At 36.9% G+C, this 23,715-nt stretch overlaps 1 protein-coding gene across 6 annotated transcripts in view; it reads left to right on the top strand.

The window, feature by feature from the left end:
- Window positions 1-23,715, top strand: part of LOC120778787 (muscle M-line assembly protein unc-89) — a 171,294-nt gene that overhangs the window by 122,125 nt on the left and 25,454 nt on the right. For 2 of the 6 annotated variants that reach the window (XM_040110784.1, XM_040110782.1), the window contains 7 exons: window positions 658-818; window positions 1,455-3,422; window positions 8,010-9,558; window positions 10,820-11,350; window positions 15,061-15,143; window positions 15,232-15,412; window positions 15,484-16,061. In XM_040110784.1, the coding sequence (XP_039966718.1) occupies window positions 658-818; window positions 1,455-3,422; window positions 8,010-9,558; window positions 10,820-11,350; window positions 15,061-15,143; window positions 15,232-15,412; window positions 15,484-15,575 (4,565 nt within the window). In that variant the 3' untranslated portion in view covers window positions 15,576-16,061. Of the gene's footprint in view, window positions 1-657; window positions 819-1,454; window positions 3,423-8,009; window positions 9,559-10,819; window positions 11,351-15,060; window positions 15,144-15,231; window positions 15,413-15,483; window positions 16,063-23,715 lie in introns of those variants that run through there. The other 4 variants (XM_040110783.1, XM_040110785.1, XM_040110787.1 and 1 more) reach the window with 4 other exon arrangements.

The following is a 23,715-nucleotide window of genomic DNA, read 5'->3' as shown; positions in this document are numbered from 1 at the left end:
TAAGTATATCAGTTGTTGAGATATCGATCTGAAATTTTGCACCCGTTATTTTCTTTAGAAATTTGTCGGAACGGCCGATATTGAAACACATACCAGAGTGTTTCGATTCCATACTAACATGATGATCGGAATAAAATGCTTGAATGGAAAACATTTTTTATTTGACGAGATATTTTCACCATATTTAGCATGTGTTATTTTCCAAGGCAGCTATGCAATCTCCGAAGAAATTGTTTAAATGAAATCACTTTAATATATAGTTGCCATACAAAAATTATCGATCAAAGTTCTTGTAATGAGTCCTTGGAATTTGTGGAGAGTAATATTAACGTTTTTCCTTGTTTTTAGTTGTAAGAAATGTTGCCTACATTTGGGCAACTTCTTAAATATTTATCAAAGTCACACACCATTAGTTTTTTCACAACTTCGAAAAATTCTTTCAAATACAATATTTTTGATATTTTCATGCCTTGGACTTAAAACAATTTCATCCAAAGACTTAATTTTGCCAATAGCATATTTTTTCTTAAATTTCTATTCCCTCTATCTATCTATCTATCCATCTATGTATCTATTGATCTATGTATATTATTGACGTCTCTCCTAAAAGTATTCGAGTTAGTTTTATGACATCAATTTTTGCATATAACAATTCAGGACAATCCAGTGACTCGGGCAAGTATATGGTGAAGGCAACAAATGCCGGCGGCGAGGCCAAAAGCATTGCCGATTGTGCGATATTGGAACCATCGCCAGAACGTCTGCAGGAGGTCGTTAAGACTATTGTCTACGAAACGCCAGCTGAACTCAAAACCGAAGTAAGTCTGCATGTACACACTTTCACAAAGTCTAAATAATTAAATGACAAGGAATTCACACACGAATTTCATATTGAATTTATTTTTTAAATTATTATTTATTACTATAAATTAACTAATTGAACTTAATGAAAACCGAAAACATGTCACCCTTTGCATTTGTATGCATAGAAATATTGACCAATACATATAATAATTGGATTTATAAATAATATCGATTGATATTTAATTTTACATATAATACATACGCATATATAATTAAATTTTAAATTTATTGTAAACCTTTTTCTCTCATTGTTTTTTCGCCAACGTTACCAATAAAATTCAATTGTTCGATTTTCGACTCGCATTTTCGCTTAAAAAAATGTCTGTCTATATCCAACTGCTTCTCTCATTGCTTTATGGGGTTTTATGTTGAAATCAAAAATCAAAAAAACAAAAACCAAAACATAAACCATCAACATACGAAATTCTGCATCAAAACCATTTCACATGCATCCATTTAACACCAAAACCCAATAAATTGAAAAACCACGTGTTCAACCACACCGACAATACATGAACTAAAAATATAACAAAAACATCACTGAATATCCAAATATCCACCGCTGACCAAACACCATCCAACACCTTTAGACCTTCGCTAAAGAGCCACCGTCCTTTGAAACGACACAAACCGAAATTTCCAACGCATCCGATCTGCATGGCTTATCTGAGTCGAAAATAGTAACTGAGCATCGTTGCACCACCGAGGCAACAATGCGTCTAGAACACAAACAAGCGTACTTAGATCTGCCCGCGTTGAGTGAACGCCCCAAGACGCCAACCGCTGCGACCAACATCAGCACCAACACTGAACTGCCCGATTGGCAGCACCTGAAATCGGTATCAACCAATACCGATAGCACACGCTCTAAAACCGGCTCCACACAAACACCGCCGCAAGTACCACCCAAACCCTATACCACAGCTAACAACATTGCCCCCACCCCAACAACCCAGCAATCACAATTCCAATCCACGCTAAGCACAGAACTCGACGGCGGCTACAGAGGTGTAGGGGAAACGCCATTGCTGACGTCAGCCACCACGACGACATCAACTTCCAAGTACGAGAGCACAACGAGTGAGAAGAAATCCTCATCTTTCGATTTCTTTAAGAAAATTGAGAGTCAAGGTGGCACGCAACCAGCGCCACCTGGTGAAAGATATCAGAAGCAAGAGGTTAATGTGGTCAACAAACGGACGACGCCACTGACGATCTCAAGACCGAGCGGTGTCACGGCGCAGTCAGCAACGCTTGAAGACGATCTCAAAAATTTGAATTTAATACCGGGTTCTCCACCTGAAATATGCTTTATACCGAAGTTGGACACCGCAAGCGCCAAACCACAAATGATTAATGATCGTATTAAAATATTAGAAGCATCACAGCAGTCACCAAAAGAGCCACCGACCGGCGGTATATGCACACTACCGTTATTGCCCGTCTCACAGACATTTAAACATGAGTCCACCAGGTCGAAGGAGGTCAAAGTCGAGTATGGGCAACCGATCATAAGGCCTGCGGCTACACTACCAGCACCACAGCAATTCACACGTTCACCGTCGCCCAAACCCTCCGCGGAGGGCGTAGCAATGTCAAAGTTGTGGACACCTAGTAATTTGAGCGGTTATGATGGCGCTTCAAGTGAGTTGGAACAAAGGTATAAAGCAGAAGCGGAGACTGATACGAAAACGGAGCACCGCGAGATTAGGGTACAGAAAGTGCCAACACCAGCGGCCGATTTGAGCGCACCGTATCTGGTGAAAGAGATCAGTAAAGCGATTCATGTACCCACAACGCCGCAGCGGGAGAAAACACCTTTAGATGATATACATTTGGTGCCCGGTTCACCGCCAGAGATTTGTTTTGCACCCAAACCGGAGGTGCGTCGTCAATCTTTGGTCGAGACAATGGAGAAAACTTTAGAGCAAAATCTGCAACAAGGCCCCACAAAGGTGTTGCCAATGTCGGTGCCTACACTCACACCAACAACAGCGCCACAAGCCGCCAAGACAACAGCCACCTATAAGCCACCACCGCCAGTAATACCAACCAAACTGACAGTCGGTCAACCCTATGAGAGTGATTACGAAAGCGATCGCTGGAAGTATAGTGGCAGTGAATCGGATGAAGCCTCATTCCGACCGGTTGGCAAGAGTGTACCAGAAGGTTTGGTTGGTGCACCAAGTGTACCCACAACTCATCATACATTCAAGACAAGCGGTTATGCAGCCGATACTGAGGAGATTTCCAGTTACCGTAAAATGGAATCGACCCATCAGGAGAGTCGTTCATTTTACGAATCCACTTCCAGTTCGAAATCAACACATCAGCTGTCGCAAGCGCCAATGACATCAGTGTTTAAACCGCCACCACAGCAACAACAATACACGCCACAATTTACACCAGCACCAACACCGGCGGCCGCGCAAACTTTCTACCAGCAGCCCCAATTGGAGAAGCAACCGCCAGCTCCGATTTATTATACCAGCAAGGAAGAGGGCGGTCACGAGAAGCAGGAGTACTCGGACAAGAATGAGTACAGGCGTGAGGAGAAGGTTCGCTAGTTATCGTTGTTGTTATTGATGTTGTGTTGTTGCTACCACCAATTTGTTTCTAACGTGCAACTTTTGATTTTTTTTAATATTTATTTTAACTTAGTGTATGGTTTATCGCATTAAATTAGTATATTATTTATTTGTATATTTTGGTATTTGGCACTGATAAATTCAACAGAGAAGTGTGAGGTCACTTGAGTATAATTTCATAGGTGCATCAACTAGGACTGTTAGTACCTAAACAGGCATGGTTATAGATCTCAAAACTAAAATACTTTGATAATTCAATTATATCTAACTTTTCTCATTAGAATACCATATATTTAGTACCCACCTTCTTGTTTCTGAATTTTCTCATATCTTTTGGATATCAGAGTGAAAATTAGATTACTGAATGCCAAAGCCGCTTAATTTTTTAAGTGAATCCGTTAGAACTAACGTCCATTTCTACTTGTTTATCATTCGACAATATAAGGCCTACATTTAGGCAACTTCGTAAATATTTATCAAAGTCACACACCATGAGTTTTGCCAAAATTTCGAAACACTTATTTTAAACTCAATAATTTTGATATTTTTATTAAATGTATATAAATATTCTTAAATATATCTACCAACATATCATCAAAGAAAAAATAGAAAATCGCTGCCAGTTATAATTACCAATATATAACCATTTTATAACCAAAACTCATATTTTGTTTCAATTTTTAGAAATCCACAAACGCATATAACCTCTTAAGGCAGAGCTGCGTTAAAATATGGTATTTTGTTTCTAAGTCCGTGATTTTTAGATAGGTTCTTCTCACTACTCTTCTGGCTTTATTCAGTGCCAAAAAAGATTAGTTGTCAATTGTATCTAGTACTAGTATTTATGAATTTGTACGTATGTATTAAAGATGTATACCGATTTGCATATAGTTTTTGAAGCTGATTTTATTTTATTTGTATGGGAATACTGAAATATTTTTATATTGAACTAAGTTCGAAATTCAAAAAAGTATAAAAATTACTTCCAATTTTTTTTGAATATTTTTCTAATTTTTAATTTAAATTTTTCTTTATTTTTTTCTGAATAAAATACCATTTAAAGCCCAGTTACAAATATTCAAAATTCCAAAATCGTCGTAGAAATCAAGTAAATTCAGCTTCAGAATAATTTACGTGTTAAATAATAAGTATGCAACTGTTTCTATTTTTAATTTTTTTTGTTCTTGTAAACTAGTAAATTTGTATATTTTTATTTGTATTTAGTTTGTGCATTAACATTAGAAAAGCTATAATTAGCAAAAATTTTATTTTATATTTAATTTTTTACTTTTGTAAACTATGATTTCTTTTGAATTTTGATTTAAATTATTTTTTATTACAAAAAATTATGTATAAGCTTCGCTGTATTCGCTTTCAGGCGTTTAGCGTTCTGTGCTGCCTCGTAATATCCGCAATCATTATCATCAATACTGCATTTATAGCCTCCATTGTAAAAAACAGCGCAAAAATGCACTAAAAACAATAAATCGTCGCAAATATCATAATTACTATATATGTATTACGTAGTCAAGCAAAAGCATCATCATACACGCATTGCATTAAACAAGTATAAAATGATTATGAATAGTTTATGGTTACGCGCAAAAGTATGCTACAGCAAGCAGTTGCACGCCTATAAATAAGCCGCTTTACGCAATTGGACTCATTCGCGCATTCATTAAAGTCATATATTAAGCACTAATAAATATACATATATATATCGGCTGTCAGTTATAATTACCAATATATAACCATTTTATAACCAAAACTCATATTTTGTTTCAATTTTTAGAAATCCACAGACGCATATAACCTCTTAAGGCAGAGCTGCGTTTAAATATCGTATTTTGTTTCTAAGTCAGTGATTTTTAGATAGGTTCTTCTCACTACTCTTCTGGCTTCATTCAGTGCCAAAAAAGATTAGTTGTCAATTGTATCTAGTACTAGTATTTATGAATTTCTACGTATGTATTAAAGATGTATACCGATTTGGATATAGTTTTTGAAGCTGATTTTATTTTATTTGTATGGGAATACAAATTCAAAAAAACTATAAAAATTACTTCCAATTTTTTTTGAATATTTTTCTAATTTTTAATTTAAATTTTTCTTTATTTTTTTCTGAATAAAATATCATTTAAAGCCCAGTTACAAATATTCAAAATTCCAAAATTGTCGTAGAAATCAAGTAAATTCAGCTTCAGAATGATTTATGTGTTAAATAATAAGTATGCAACTGTTTCTATTTTTAATTTTTTTTTGTTCTTGTAAACTAGTAAATTTGTATATTTTTATTTGTATTTAGTTTGTGCATTAACGTTAGAAAAGCTATAATTAGCAAAAATTTTATTTTATATTTAATTTTTACTTTTGTAAACTATGATTTCGTTTGAATTTTGATTTAAATTATTTTTTATTAGAAAAAATTATGTATAAGCTTCGCTGTATTTGCTTTCAGGCGTTTAGCGTTCTGTGCTGCCTCGTAATATCCGCAATCATTATCATCAATACTGCATTTAAAGCCTCCATTGTAAAAAACAGCGCAAAAAATGCACTAAAAACAATAAATCGCCGCAAATATCATAATTACTATATATTACGTAGTCAAGCAAAGGCATCATCACACACGCATTGCATTAAACAAGTATAATATGATTATGAATAGTTTATGGTTACGCGCAAAAGTATGCTACAGCAAGCAGTTGCACGCCTATAAATAAGCCGCTTTAAGCAATTGGACTCATTCGCGCATTCATTAAAGTCATATATTAAGCACTAATAAATATACATATATATAGTATATATAAAAAAATATATAAAAGTAGTATTCCATTAAATTATAAATACAATTGCATGGTTGGGAATGCGAAAAAGTCATGTCATGCACGTTATCACATGTTTTTTTTTTTAAATTTATCATATGTAAAAATAAAGATTTCATCACGAACATATTTAGTTATATTTGATTCATATATATATTATTTTTTCATATTTTTATTATTTATTATAGCAAACAAGCTTAAGTAAGATGCGAACAAAATAATATATTTAACTTAAAATCAAGTAACCAATGTATAGGTTAGGTGCCTGATCAAAGATCGCATGAACTTTTATAGTTTAGTTCTCTGAGGTTTCAAAATCTTATAATACGAAATTGCACACACAAGCTTTGAACTCATCAGAAGCCTTGAACCCAACAGAAATCTCGGCTAAAAACTTTGAACCTATCAGAGAACTATTGAAGTGATCTCAGCTATCGATTGTATGACTAAAAGTATGAACTTCACGGTTTTAAAGTTTAGACTGGCAACTATTCACTATTCTAATCAACTTCCTAGCCGTAATACTCTCAAAATTTGTTTAACTAGAAAACACCACTTAAAGGTTTCGCCCACTGAACAGCACTGGAATGATTTAGTAAAAACAGTTCGTATGTCGACTGTGTGATTCTAGTTTTTTTAAATCGAATTTCCTATTTCATCCATGTCAAGTCTTTCGAAATCATTAAGACTTTTAATAATCCTGTCTTATGTTGAAGCCTTTGTTAAGTGCTATGATTAGATGTTAACGGTAGAAATACCCCTATGTGGGTCAAAAATAGTAAGAGCCCTTTTGACAGAGCATACATTAAGAGCTCATGCTTGGAGCGATTCGTTTTTTTACCCACCATATTTACCATATATATGTAAATACAGAATAATTTAGACTAAATTATTATCGCGTACATTTTTCTTGGGATTTTAACCGAGTCTCTAGGTACCATCCCATGCTTTTTCAAGACAAGAATTACTTTGGAGGTTTAAAGTACCTAGTAGAGAGGGAGGTTACCCATTTAATTGTTATATTTTGTATATTCATTTCGACCTGTTATAGAGATTAGTTACTCAGTTTTGTTCTCAGTTGAGAGCAAATGCACTCTAAAGTGAGTATCCTTTAAGAGAGGGAGTAAACTTACGCTGATCAACCTTCCCCGAGACAAATTCCGCCTCTTTGTCGCGGTCTAAACACGGCACTGCAGGCTCGGGAAGCACTTATCCAGGAAACTCCAGAACACCTGATCCTGGATTGCACAGAAATTTGTAGAAGCAGGCTCAATGCCCTAGGTTTCATCTACGTGGACAGGGATCACATCACCACTGTCGCGCCCAGCAGGGAATTGTTCAGAATGTTGAACCTTTGTAACCATATGTGCTAGAGAAGAGGGCACAATAGACCACAAGTCGCAGTGCGAAAAATTTAGCTGTCAGTTTTGAACATAGCTTTCATGGAGTAGGTGAAAGGTCTCAGAGATTCAGTTAATGAGGTTTCAGAATGAGGTTATTAGCGATTCAATTTCGACCTTGTTCTGTCTTCTGGATATTTCAGTAGAACCATTTTGCATTAGCACTCATAATTTATTTACATTGCTCTCACACGCTATTTACTCCTGCAACAATTATTATTTGTATTCATTTTGATTGGTGTTTGTTACTTTTCGCCGTTTTAAAAGCTCAGCTAACTACAAAACTTAGCGTATCGCTGATGACTAACCTCTATTTCTCTCAAATCACTTCACAGGACTATAAGAGCGTATCTAGCATGAGCAGCAGCTACTACAACGCCTCCAATATAAGCAACATCAGCAACATTAGCGCACCCAAATACCAATCAGTGCCTTTGAAGATACCAACCCCGACCGTCACACCCGTACCGGCACAGCGTAAGACGCCAGCCGAATTCAGCGACTACAGCAGTGAAGTCGAGGAACGTTTCCGCTCCGTCTCACGCACACAAGAATCGGACAACGAGATCAAGGGCTACCGTGTCGTCTTCCCACCAACGCCAACACCAAAATCGCACCTGACAAATGGACATAAATCACCAGCTGTGGTGGTGACACCATCGCCCATGGATTTCGAGCCCACACCGCCAGCGGTGAGCACTTATCCGCGACAGAAGTTCGAGCCGATCAAGAAGGAAGTACGACATGAAATCAAGACCGAGTCCAAGGAGCAGAAACAATACTTCCAGCAGCAAAAAACGCAACAGCAACAACAACAACAGGTGTACAAACCGAAACCAGTCGCCGCCAAGTTTATCGCTGCCACACAACAGCAACAACAACAGCAGCAGCAACAGCCAAGATACGAGCCACGCCCACAACCGGCGCTTTACTACAACGCCATTGCCGGCACACCGCTGCATATGGCGAAAATGGCGACCGAAACGAAAAATGTTATGCATATGAAAGAATCATCCGAAACTTGCCAGCGCGTGGTGAATATGCAGCAGACCAAGCGCGTCATACACTTCGACAGTCAGAAGGAGCAACAAGAACGTCAAGTAAGCACACCACTCGAGCCGTTCCCCTACAGCCCATCGCCGAGTCGCTACACGCCAACACAACAGACGCGTGTACCACCGCCACCCACACCGACTAAGTTCGTACCGGGCGAATTCCGTGAGAGCGATTATGATAGCGAAATAGAGAATGCTAAAATACGTCCTCTATGGACGCCACATGGTGAAAACGGTCCGCTGCGCTTTAGGCATGTCGAACCGCCACAAATGGGACGTGCTTGTAGCGTGCCCCGCGCCTATGAACGTGTACTCTCACCAATGGAATTCGATCGCGGTCCCGAAATGCCCGCGAAAATAAAAGTCGACCCGAATGAATTGCGTTCACAACGCGGTAGTAGTCTCAGCGCGACCAGTCAGCGTACTCAATCGCTAAATCGTCACTCGTCCATGAAGAGCAGCACTAGCTCCAGCTATCAGCAGCGTTATCAGACCTTGCAACCTGATGCTACCGTGGTCGAGAAACGCTTTCCACGTGACGATATGAACTTGAAAGTCGGTTCTCCACCTAAATACGGTTACATACAGTCGCAAATCGATCAACAAGGCAAACAGATGAGTTCGACCTTCTTGCAAAAGTCACATCAATTCATCAGTGACATCACCAGTGATCTGCAGCAGAAGAGTAGTAAGACCACGAAAATATATAATGGCAGTGCTGAGCCGAAAGTGATTACGCACTCCTTCCGACCGGGTTTCAAACGTGCACCGAGCGAGGGTGACAACAAACCGCAGGCTTATCGCGACGAATCGCGCGTCTCGCAATACGGTAAGTACCGAAGATGAAGTGGCTCTTATGAGAGCTCTCGTAGTTGTAGAGTTTTGCCTATATGCCTAGAATAATGGGCGTTCTATTGAAAATTTTTATCAGTATATACATCGGCAGACAAAAGTTTTTGGACTTGGCTGCAAAAAATGAGTTCAAAGATATCTTCATAAGGATTCTAATAGTTGAATCTTAGGTATTTAGTGGTTGATTTTGGATTAAAGTCCGAATCTGCATTGCTTTCTGTCTTTTAAAAGGCTGAAAGTACAGAGTTAATCGCATTTTAAATGTGTATTGTTTCATATAATTTAGTTCAAGCTCGGAGTTTAGGATTAGAATGACAGAATCATAGAACCGTATTCTTCTAATGTATACCGGCCATTTAAAGAAACTATCCAGCTGAAACTCAGTTTGGTCGCATATTTTGACCATATAATAAGACTATTTCAAGAAAATAGCATTCTCGTTAGAAAATCGGAAGCATTTTGTATATAACGGGTTTCTCACTCAGATCTTGTATGAGCAACAGTAAAGATATCGCGATGAAATTCAACACAATAACATGACTACAAGAAAACCGCATGGTGGGTAGAATACCTAGACCATTTCATATATAACGGTTTTCTCAGCTAACTGTAAAGCTACCGAGATGAAATTCGAAACTGTCGAACATTTTTTCTTAAATATTACTATGTAGAAAAATAGTTGCGATCGGATGAAAATTACGACCCCTTTTCATATAAGGTATTTTTCTTTCTAGCGCTAGTGACTACAAATATTAGGCTGTGAAGTCAAAAAAAATGCTATCGACTTGTATAAGATACATAGATATCAAATATATCAAAATAATTTCATAAAAATTTCTAGTTTTTTATTTCCATAGCTAAGTGACGAAAACTTTTGTCTATTGGTGTATGTACTATAACAAATTGGTATCTGAATTTTACAGTTTTTTTACAGTTTTCAAAATTCGAAATTAGCTTGCGAGTTTTACGATTTCATCCCCGACTAACACACACATACATATATACAAATATTTATATTTACCGATGTTCAAAACTGGAATGCTTCGTTCTGTTCCCTTTTTTACACATAATAATTATTTTCAAATATATTTTAAATATGATCATATTATTTATATTATATTTATTTATTTACAACAAAAACACGCTGTCTCTCTCACACTCTGTACCCACAACCAACCAACCAACTGCCCCATCCAAAAATCTACGTGTCTAACTACGTTTGTCTACACACAAAAAAGGTACAAAATGTGTCGATCCCAACACCGGTCTAATTTACTTTAAATATGATTTTGGCTATGAATTCGGTATACTCTTCCCGGGTGAGGGTCACAAATTCGTAAGCAACCAATGGAATAGCTCGTCGTCAGCACTGCCACCGCGTCACGCCTCCGCTACACCCACTCAACAGTTGTTACAAGGTGGTCGCAAATCACCATACCCCTTAAGTGGTGGCGTCGATGAGCTCGTCATACCGGTGCAACATGAACGCACCACTACAGCCACACCGACACGCGCATTCACCCCAACGCGACTCAGTGTACCGTATGCGCGTCCAGCATCAGCTCTGAGCGGTTATCACTCGGACACCGGCAGCGCGAGTCGTCGTAGTCCAGCGCCGCTGGGTGTGCGCAGTGTCGGCGGTGGTGCTGCAAGTGGTGTGCATAGACTCAAGAAGCGTTATAGCCTACCCAACACACAAGTTATCGATATAAATATCGATCGTCTACACGATAATGAACCATTGAATCGTCTATCGTATTTAAATACAGGTATTGATTGCACTCGAACGTGGTCGACTCATACTACTAGCTAGCTATCTCATGCGATAATCATACTCTCTCTCTGCTACACGTATTAGAAAATCACAAAAATGGATGTTGTATTAACCAATTGTTGTTGTAATGTCTTGTGCATTCGCGCCGTTTAGGCGGTTAATATGGAATGTCGCACTTTCTGGCAAAGAGCAATTTGCACAAATCAAGCAATTACACTGATCGCTAAAAGTAATCAAGCGCAGCACTTCTTCTCTCAAGCCAAGCTTGCACTAAGTGAACTCATAAACCCACATCTACCATATACATCTACTTATACAAGGTTGTATATACTCGAAGAAATATGTCATTTCATTACTTCCTTGCCGAGAATTCTGCGCAAATACACCGTTATCATTGTATTATACTCTCAATCATTATAATATTCATTCTCTATCGCTACTTTATAATATTTAACAAAACAAAGCCGTCGCGTTCTTTCCTCAGCTCGATGATTACTACTCTAAAATACCTGCTTCAATGTTGGAAAAGTCTATCGTTGTTATTATTTCTTTTTTTAAATCTTCATTGGATAAAAAACGAGTATACTTTTCCGTTATACGAACTCGTAGGTTAGTAAGTTAAGGAACTACATACGCTTTATAGTTGTTCATAATCACATAAGCATCGTATGATAATCGGTGGTCGCTAGTTTTAGTTGTAATATGACAAATCCCATTCCACCTTTGTAAATCAAATCCTCAAACCCCATTATAGATCCGCTAAGAATTTCACCCAAATTGATGTTGTAAAAATAGTTGTTGTCTTACCTGAAAAGAAAAGAAACCATAGGCATAATTAATATATGGAATAGCTTTTACATTCTGACAAAAAACGAAGCAAAAGAATATATCTTTTAACGAGTTGTGTTTCTTTTTCTATGTTGTTGTTGTTGCCTGTGTTTTTATACTAAGTTTGTGGACTCTCATATGCATGCTTTGAATGTTTGTTTTAATTTCGATGTATCGGTTATAACTTTTCTCAAAGACTGCTGATTTTTATCATGTTCCCACTTTTTTGATTATTTTAGGTCATGTCCCAGAGTTTTTAGTCTCAGAAACATAATATATTTCCCGATCAGATATGTGTTTCTACACTTAAGGAGTTATATCCACTCGCAAGTCAGAAAACACATCTTAATTTTGTTAAGACGTATTTTATTTACAAAAGATTGGATTTCTTTGTTCCAGTAGCCGATCTCCAAGGAGACCCCGCCAAAGTTGATTTTTGCGGCGGGAAAGATTTTCATGTTTAAAAACTTCTCAAATTAAAAACCAAGCGAAAAAATATAATAATAATAGATGAATACTAGTGGTTAAAAGTCCAGTCAAAATTTTGATTTCTGACAAAATAGCGACGTTGAAAATTTACACTTAAGAGCGGCTTAAAAAATTCCTTCGATCATTACCTCAAAAATGTATTTAAAAGGTTACATGGGTTTCCTCGGGTAAAAAACAGCCTTTTTTCAACAATTTATATCGCATATAAAAAATTAAATATTTTATTAGAATTTTTAATTTTTACAAACATACATTATTAAAAAAGAAATTCTGAAAACATTGAAAAAAAATATGTTAAATTTGGCCATTGCGACGCCATTTCCGGTGACCCCTCGTTCATCTAAAGTGAAAAAATAGTATTTTAGTTAAAACCTTAACTTAGAACTTGGACGAAAAAAAAATGAAAATTGGATTTTTGGCAGACATTTTTACACAAAGATTAATAACTTCAGTGAGAATTTCTAAACAATTTTTTTTCAAATAGTTGTAATCGAAAACAATCCTTCGTCCGAGTCTTTAAGAATTGTATCTGAAAAACTTGTGAAAATTTTCATGAAGATTCGTTGAGTAGTTCTGGAGAAATCTTGCCAACCGACTTCCAGAACACAGTGTCGAGAAAAACGCGTTTAAAAACGGTGCATTTAGCCTAGCTAGCCTTGAGCGCACAAGTTCTCAAGGCTGTATCTCTGAAACTATTACTCGGACCCACTTACACACAAGTATTTAGGACAATATTCATATATTGTTGTAGAATAAGACTATAAAAAATTGAATTTTTTAAACCCGTAAACCCATGTAACCCCTTAAGGAGTTATATCCACTTGCAAGTCAGAAAAAACGTCGTGATTTTTTAAGAGTAATCTTATTTATAAAATAAAGGCATTTACAAAATCAAATGTATTTTAACAATCGGTGAGAAATTTTGAATAAATTGGATTTCTTTGTTCCCGTAGCCGATCTCTAGGGAGACTTCCGAAAAGTGTTTTTCGCGGCGTGAATTTAATGTTTAAAAAATTCTCACATTCAAAAAAAACAACAAACGAAAAAATAAAAATACTGTAGCCAAAAAACTAGTAAAAATTTTGATTTCTGGCAAAAAAAGGTTTTTGCGTTTGGCTTCAAAATTCCTTCTATCATTAGCTGACAAATATTTGAAATTTGAAATTTCAATCAGTCCATTCGTTTTGGAGACGTTTTCCTAACTAGCTTTGACTGCACTAAGTTAAAAAATCTCAAGAAATACCACTATACCCCTGAAACTATTCTGAAATTGACAGGATAATATGTATAAATACTTAAGTAGGTATGCAAAAAAACAGGTCGCAGGAGGATGTAAACACCTACCTGTATACATTAGTTAGTAAAGGTTTGACTTTAAAACGCATTTAAGTAACAAATACCGAAAAACGGTACACATGAATTCAGGTTTATTTACCTACCTTTATACATTATTTATATAAGTAATAGATGTTTAGCTAAGATCGCGTGTCTTAAAAATAAGGTTAAATTAAAAATAGTATAGTCGAAAAAGTACCGATAAGTGTTGACAAATAAATTTTCTGATCACGATAAGCTAATGAAAGGTTTCAATAGCAAAATAGGAGAACATATACCAATAATTTTTTGGTGAACGTATGAAATGCCTACTGAATGAAAATGTACCGAAAACCGGTACAATTGTACGTACTTATTTTTTATTTTTTAATATGCTCGCTTGCTAATTTTAAAATTTCTCAATGAAAAAATACCGAAAAACGGTACAATTGTACCGTTAGTTTTTAATATGTTAGCTTAAAATTTTACAATTTGTGAAATGAATGAATTACCGAGTGAATGAAAATGTACCGAAAAACGGTACAAATAAATCTGCTTATTTTTTCATGTGCTCGCTCAAAATTTAACAATTTGCGAATGAAGATGTACCGAAAAGGGTACAAATAAATTTACTTATTTTTTAAAACGCTAGCTCAAAATTTTATAATTTGCGAATGAAGATGTACCGAAAAACGGTACAATTTCAAATACTTATTTCCAAATATGCTCGCTTAAAATTTGCTGCAAAATCATATGCTATTTTTAAAACAGAAATTTTTTTTTAACTTTTGCTATGCATATGCCAAATCGCTGCTTTACGGTACGCTTCTCCGCCTGCATGCAGCTTGCGTTTATGCTTTTGTTTTGTACTGTTTATTTTTGATAATGACAAAAACAAAAACTTTTTGTTACTGCTCGTGCCTGCTAATCTGTGTTGCAACCAGTGAATGCTTTAAAAAAATATATACTAAAGTTCATGTCGTGAGTGTCAAACTAATAACTTGCATTAAAAGAATCCAAAACAATTAAAAAATAAATATAATTTTCAAACAAATATCTCCCGAAAAATCACACCAACAGAACTGCCATCGGATGTACCCGTTAATGCACACCTCAATCGTGACGATTACCCGAAGCGCGCGCCACAATTCATAACGGTAAGTGTAGCCAGAGCGAACTAATTTCAAATTAATTTCATTGCAATAGAAAATAAAATAAATTCTACGCTTTTTAACTTGCGCCCAGCCACTGAAAGAATACGCCGTTATGTTGGGTCAAATCGCACGCTTCGAATGCATCGTGCAATCGCATCCAACAGCGAATGTGACATGGAGTCGCAATGGCGTCGCCTTGCAGAACAGCGCCAAGTACGTCATTGAGTACCGTAACGGTGTCTGTCGTCTGACCATACCACAGGCATATCCAGGTAAATATACACACATACACACTCTTGAAATAAATATATTAAATCTCCCGCCTCTCCAACCCTCACCACAGATGATGCCGGTGTCTACGCCTGCACCGCCACGAATCCTTTGGGCACAGCCACCACTTCCGGACAGCTACTCGTGCAAGCCAAGCGTTTATGAATTAACTTCAAGGCAGTAAAATGAAAAAAATTCGACCAAGTACACACTAGAAAATTTGTGGCGACTATCTTTAAATATAATTAATACGGAATATACTAAAGTTTTGCAGACTTTTCGTTGTATTTTAAGCAGTTAGTGAAAAAAAATGTGTTAATGTATTGATTGTGCTTCAAATTCATGCTCAAGGCAGACGCATGCGCACAGACACAGCCAATTAAGTTGCTGAAAATGTATATGTGTGTGTTTAATTTCTCTTTCTTTAGTGTCAAATGGAAAATTTCAAATTTATTTGCAATGAAAAAAATACTCAAGCTATATACTTATACATACATACATACATATACGAGCAGAGAAGCTATTGTATTACGCAGCTATTAAGCCGATTTGAAATTGATATGAATTTATATTTATGTGCCGAATTTGTCATTATTTATGCTTATATAACAATAGTATTACATGTGTTTTTATGATTATTATTATTACTATTATTTGAATAAATTATTCGTGGAACTTTGTTTTGAGATAAAAATATTTTATGTGACTTTAGTATAAATCGGAGTCTGGAAGCAAGAAGAGGATCATACATTTTTATGACTCCATAAAACACCGATTTTGAGTTCAGACTTAGAAAAATATATATTTGCAATATATTCTACAAGCACTTGATGTTTATATTTTCTTAACCAGTGTTTTCAAACCGAATTCTGAAAAAATCGATTACACACATGAAAATTAATTATTTGAGTTAAAGCTGCAACGAAGCTATCATACTCAGATGCATTACTTATGGCATAAAAAGTCGGAAACAGATTTTTAAACAAGATTTTGATCGATCAGTTTGTATGACCAGCTAAAATAAAGGGTGTTTTCAAAGGGACATTACAAAAGTAGAACGATATGGACAGCAAATGATGCCTTATTTTTCGCGCTCTTTTGACATTTCTCTTTAGCAAGGTTTTCCATTTCATCATGGAAGGATATAAGATCCAACAACGAGTCGAAATTATTGAAATTTACCAGCGAAATTCAGAGTCAGTGGTCTCAACTTTAAGAGCGCTACGTCCAATTTATGGTCGTCATAATCGTCCCTTCAGATCAACAATTTAGCGTCTAGTGGACAAAGTTGAATCCACAGGCACAGTACAAAATGTTCCTGTGCCAGTGAGACAAAGAAGTGCATGTAGTGTCGAGAATATTGCTACCTCTGATGCATCAATTGAGAGAAGGCCCAAATCAGTCTCTCACACGTCGTTCTCAAGCGTTTGTCATTTCTGTGACGTCCTTGTGGCGAATTTTGCGAAAAGATCTTGGCCTACATCCTTACAAGATCAAATTGATGCAGGAACTGAAACCACTTGACCACCAGAATAGTCTTATGTTCGTGAATTGAGCTGAGCAACAACTTGAAAATTATCCGATTTTCATTGAAAAATCATCTTCAGCGATGAGGCTCATTTCTGGCTGAACGGATTCGTCAATAAACAAAGTATGCGTTTTTGATCAAGCAGCAATCCAAACGTACTCCATGAGTCACCTTTGCATCCTGAAAGAATTACGGTTTGGTGCGGTTAATGAGCCGCCGGAGTCATTGGGCCGTACTTCTTCGGTGATGATGACGACCGGCACTTTACTGTGAATGAGAGTCGCTACCGCTAAATGATAACCGAATATTTTTGGCCCGAAAACAGTCGAAAACTGGGTAGGTAATCCAGAGGCGTGAAATCGCATGATTTTGGTGGCAATTTTTACATAAGTTTTTAGGGACTTTAGGGGGGGCAAACTTTACATGCAATATGTCCAGTTTTGGACGTTAAGCATGAGGTGGCGCACGGTCTGGTTGGAAATAGAGATCGTCAGCGTCAATTTCATCAAATTCCGAGAAAACATAGTGTTATTTTCCTGCTTTATTTCGAATGAATTGAGATCCGATGATGCCGCCCCAACATAATACGCACCAAACGAAAACTCTTGGAAATAATTGCGTTTCCCGAAATCACAAGAATTTGACTCACCCTAATATTGACAAATTTTTTTATTGGCAAAGTCATTAAGTCGGCAATTAGCCTCATCTGAGAAGATAATCTTTCGATGAACGTGAGTTTGGGAATTTTTCGGAGAGCTTGAATTTATGTAATAATCACCATTTCCAAGCCTTGTACGAAAGTGAAACGAGATATGTTGAAATGACAAAGCTTACTGAACACTAACAATTTGAGACAAATACGTAAACAAATATGGTCGCCGCAAGCTGAGTTATTTATGTATATCACGTTATTCCTATTAGAAGACGCTGTTTTATAGTGGGCAGCTTCTTAGGGAGAAAAGGAAAAAATTTCCGATTTTCTTTTCACAAACTGCGATACCAGTTCCGTTTATATAAATGAGCAGGTTAAACTGCTACAGCTCGTCACGATGCTCGTTTTCTCGTGAATAAATTTTTCTTCATTATTACCAAAGGCTTAAAAACTGCTAGGGCCTTTTTCTACGGCAGCAACATGACTTACACAGCAGTCAAATTTCCTGAGCTACATACATTCATACATTCATTCTCAAAAGTTCGAAAAATGAAAACGAAGTTTTGTAAGAGCCTAATGGCCAGACCCTGAGAAAACAATAAAAAATAAGCTTGAGTTAAAATTAAATTACGAAAGCAGGAATAGTTGCCAAGAGATATATTTTAGAAGGAAAATGTCAAGCTCACCTTCTAGCTACTTTTAGACAATAGGTGTTTCGATCTCGAATTTTTTCTTTGAAGCCGATAATTAGCTTTAGCTTCACCATAACATAATCAAAAAAGCTTGAACAACATTTCCTGCCCTTATGTGCTTTACGGGTCTTTTCAATAGATATACATACATGTATGTAGTACAATGTACATTGTACATGCAAAGAGTATAGCTATTTCGGGCAGCAGGCCCAAGTGTAGAAATGCAACTGAGTGCAGAAGGCTAGGTTTTTTTTTGAAGTTTTGAAGCGATGAACTATCTGAGCTGGAAAAATATATTTTTCAAAGTTTCCCCAAATAAGTAATGTAACAACTCGTCCTTAGGGTGACGCTTTTCTTGATAAATAATAATAATAATAATAAATAAAATGATAAAAATAGAGATTATTTTTCCTTAAAAAACACGAAATGTGGGAATTGTCCAACATGTGGACTCAAAAAATTCCCAAGACACTGAAACTTATGCCAAGTACAATGAGTAAAAAATATTCTGCAATAAATTTTTCGTCACTTTCCAGTAGGCCAAGCGTCACAGCACAAGTCGCTTTGCTATATTTATTAAAAGACGCGACGAAACAAAATATACAACGAGATTAATCAAGGCTAACTTCAAGTTATCATTGACAAGAGTATAAAAAATGCAACCCATTTTTCACAACAATACGGCAATATCAGGTTAAGAGTCTACGTTAACTGGTATCACAGTACTTTTTGAAAAAAATTTAGAAATATTGCGGATATTTTTCTCCTAGTGGCATTAAATATATAAATATCTGTTTGATTAAAATTGTTTAAGATAAGATTATTCCTCCTTGACATAAAGCATATATATTAAAAACTTAAATCAGTAACGAAAAGCTCCACAAACCTTCCCAAAGGAGCTTTAAAGCTTTAAAAAACTGTTTTGACAAAGTTAACCTCCACATTTTTTTAAGTTTGTCAACACGCTCAGCGTCATCTGTCTTTAATATTAATTATGATCTTTCGGAAAGAGCTTTCAACGCGTAAGCTCTCATAGATGCCGCCACAGTGCATAAAATGAGAATTTTCTAACTAGCTAAACAACAACAATGTACTATAGCGTAGTATTGTTTTATAAAATATTACATACATATATTCTCGCAGGTGTTTATTCGGAACTGTTAATTTTCGAAAGCTTTTACACGCAGGGGAAATTCTTAAACAACTCATTTGCATACATAGAGCGCCGACGTTCGAAATTCATTTAGACGCCCACGAAATGTATATTTGTGTTCGCTTTGTTTGGCGCTGGCACTTTGCCACGGAATACTTGGCAAATCTTGCGAAACTATTATTTTATTATTTTGACAAGTTGAACTCTCGATTTACCACATACTTGCAGGCCAGGCGAGCAACTTGCGCCGGAAACGTTTTCATACGCGTTTTTCAATTGGCACAAAAAGACAGATACGTCCACTTTGCGACACGTGCCGTGAAAAATCAATTGTCAACGGGTATTTAGTGGCAACCCATTTATCATTACGAAACTACGAAAGCAAATTCCGCAGAAATCTGGGTTCTTAACACCTCTCACTGTATATACTGTATATGCGAGTATGTGTGGCCATAAGAGATTATTTGTTTTCGAACCACTTCGAAAGTATTGTCTGCGTGGTTTTAGGCGCATTGACCTCGGTTTTTCTAACGTTTGGACTTTTTGCGAAAAGAAAAACTTGTAATAACATGAAAAGGTACACTTTTCGTAAGATTTTTGGAAGTTGAGTTGTATTAAAAATTGTTTGCATACTTTTTGAGTTGAGAGATGGATGCGACATCCTATATTATCAATCAAAGTTCGGATAAGGTTTTCATCTACATATTCTAAAATAATACCTTAATTAAGTATTTCCTAACCCTGAGCATATTTTTTTCGCTCATATATATATAGATATGGAGGACTTTATAGAATCCATTGAAAGTTCCAAGTTGCTCTTCTCTTAGAAAGTTTATTTGGTTCGGCTTTAATTCAGAAATCCTGTTTGTCTACTGAACCTCGGCATTAATGTTTCATTTATTATCCCCCAAACCCTCATGATCTTTGAAAAGTTCTATATTTTGGTTATCCAGTCTGATTGTTGGAATACTACAAAACTGCTAAAAAAATGTGCTAACTCAGGAAAGCTCTAAATATTGGAGTCATTATAGTACAGTTTTTGAGATACCGATAGGAAATTTTGCACAGCTGGGTTTATCTTTAAAATACCACTATAGCATCTAGTAATGCACCGATTAAACCCAGGTCCTTGTAAGGAAAACTTTCGTATTTGACAAGATATATGTATTTAAAAAATTTGTTAGGGCGATGCAACAATATCCATACAAATCGCTCAAATCGGGCCATTATAGCATATACACAAGTGTCATTCAAACTGACCGATCAAACTAAAGTTCTTGTGATATATTTCAAATTCTTTCAAATTGCTAGATTACAAGTATATAATACAGTTTTAGTAAAAGCAAATCCATTTAAGCTTGAGCACGGTTGAAAGATGGAGATCATGCGCCATATTTTTTCGATAATGGAAAACTTTTCTGGAAGAAAAAAATGAGAGGAGTAGGAAAGGCACAGGTTGCCTTATATTACTTTATAGGTATAGGGGAAAAGTGGGGACTCTCCGCTAAGATAATGTTTCGGCACTACGAAAGCGTAGTCTCAACTTGCTAAGAAGCGTGAACATGTCCAAAGAACTTCTCTTGTGGGTATCTTCGGAGCACTGCGAACTATACCAACAATAGCACTTAATACCACTGCACACCTAACATCCGTGGTTGCACTGCTAAAAAGCGCGCTCTAAGGCTTATGGAAGCTGGGTATATGATGAAGGCCGAACTCTCTGCTTCTTCAAATGCAATCCTGAAAACTTGTATCGTTATTGCGTTGCACAGGCTACTTGTGGCGTCTTTTTCTCTGCTCACATATTGACGAAGAATATATGGATGCGGAGGGACCGCTGCAGAAGAGGTGCAGTGAGCGCTTTCCCAGAAAAAGCTAGGAGGGAATATTGGATGAGGAGTGTTCTGCAAGAAGCACTTTGTTAGGCTTAACTTTAGGTTACCGGACTGTAGTGTATTTCAGGCAGAAGTGGCTGCTATTAAGATGGCGGTAAACGTACTGCCACGAAGTGCCAACTCCTTCAGAAAGATGAGCATTCACTCCGACAGCAGCGGCTATACTCGCTAACTATGCGCTCAAGACTAGTCAAGCAGTGTATGAACTCACTAGAAATAGTATGAAGCTACTTCATCACCAGACGGTGCCTGGTGGCAACTGAAAAACCGATGATCTGGCTAGTGGACGCACCTTTGTCCCGCTCACAACGAAATGCGACCGAGTTGAATCTCCATACGTTCTTAACGGGTGCTTAGCAAGCGCTGATCGACAAGACTCTCCTGTGCGACTGCAAGATCCTTCTGGCCAAATGAAGAGGGCAGGAAATCTTCAGAACAACTTGCTCTAAGCAAAATTCATCTCACTGTAATAGTAAGGGTTCTTATTTTGAACCTTCTTCAACAGGCGATCATGCGATAAGGCTAAAATCTTAATGGACGCAAGTTGCCAAAACTGTATAGAGGAGTGTGAGGTGGAAGTATCCAGACGCTTTTTCCTCCAAAGTGCAACTTTTGCCAGGCTGAGAACGAAACATCTCAGTAGTTTTGCTGTCAGCGAACCAGGAATAAAAGCTGAAACTGACATTAGCCGTCTCAACAAATTTGTTATAGGTTCAACGCCCTTTATCGATTTGTAAGGATCTTATGATCATTATATAGGAGTCTAAGGTGACACAAAAGGTCGACGTTCTAAGCTGCGCAAGTGAGATCTCTGTAAGGATCGACTGGTTAACCTAACCAAAACTTAACATAAGCACAAAGAACGCTTAGTGTCATTTAAATGGGGTTAGATACAAAACTCAATCCATTTCTTAATCGGGTTACTGGTGATGAAAAGTGGATCACTTACGACAAAGTCAAACGAAAACGATTGTGTTCGAATCGCGATGACTCAGCGTCAAAGGTGGCTAAGCGATAATTGATGGTTAGGAATATTTTGGTTCATATTTTTTTGGAATTGGTAGAGAATCATCTACTATGCGCTGCTCTCTTACGCTCAAACTCTTAAATATAACCTTTGCTGTCAACAATTAGACCGTCTGAAAGATGAAATCGTCCAAAAGCGGTCAGCTTTGGCCAATAGGAGAGGAATTGTGTTCCATAAGGACAACGCCAGGTTTCACAAACTGATAGTTCCGCATCAGAAGGTCTGGGATTTTAGTTAGGAGGTTCTTATGCATCCACTTTATAGTACCGGCCTTGCACCAAGTGATCACACCTATTCCTGTCTACGGCGTATGATTTTGCAAATTTTTGGTGAAAGATTCGTCTCAATAGAAGTTAAGGATAAACGACAGTCCAAGTTTTTTGCCAAAAAGGAGTAACATTAGGAAATACTGAAACAGGTTATCGAAGAAAATGGTGCATATTTGCCCTAAATCGGGTCCATCTAACTATGCTTATTAAAATTAACGCAAAAATAATGAATTTCCCTTTACAAGTTCATTATTTGGCCCCAATTAAACTTAGCCTTTCTTTAAATACTCGATACTCATTTCCATCCCTCTCTTAAAATGCAATACAAAATATGCCATTCAAATCAAAATTTTCGGTGATTTTTAATCAGCCTTGACTCGTTCTACTCTAACGCCAAAATCTATCGCCATCAGCTTGCAATAATTGACAATCTACGCTGACATTCGAAAAATCTAATTTTACGAATCGAAAATAATTACCGTTAGCCAATAACTCGACATGATTAACGCCTTTGTCGTTAGCCAAAAGATCCAATGCACTTGTCTACAACTACTTATTATAGGTCTAACTAAATATGAATATGCACAAACGACAATCTAGTAGTCACTACAACAACAACAACATGAGTAATCGGCCAGAACGCCAACGGGCGCATTCGCTCATCATCACGTACGCTTAGTTGAAATCCTTGACATTGCTGACCATCGACGGATGTCATTCCACTTTGCGGTTTATTTTGATATTTTCCTTTTTGTCGGAGGTTGTTTAGATATTTTGCGTTGCATTGCAGACAGCAAGCAAACACACACACATACATAGAAAGCTGCGAATGCATTTGTTTATTTGCGCACAGTGTAATTTTAGACATTTCAGCTACAACGAAATTTCGCAGCGCCTCAGTCGTGGCAAAAGATTTAAAGTCGAATTGTTTATCCGAATTTTATCTGCAGGAAATTTTCGTGCTCGCGCTGCCTGATACACTGCTCGTGCCTGCGTGAGACACTGGTCTTCATTGCTGACACACTTATTTTTAAATTTAGCAGCGCCGCGTTGAACGTTTGCCATCGGGCAGTAAACAAGAAAATTCAC

This window comes from Bactrocera tryoni, chromosome 5 (assembly GCF_016617805.1).
Source record: "Bactrocera tryoni isolate S06 chromosome 5, CSIRO_BtryS06_freeze2, whole genome shotgun sequence".
NCBI lineage: Eukaryota > Metazoa > Arthropoda > Insecta > Diptera > Tephritidae > Bactrocera > Bactrocera tryoni.
This window is presented reverse-complemented; position numbering and strand designations above follow the sequence as displayed.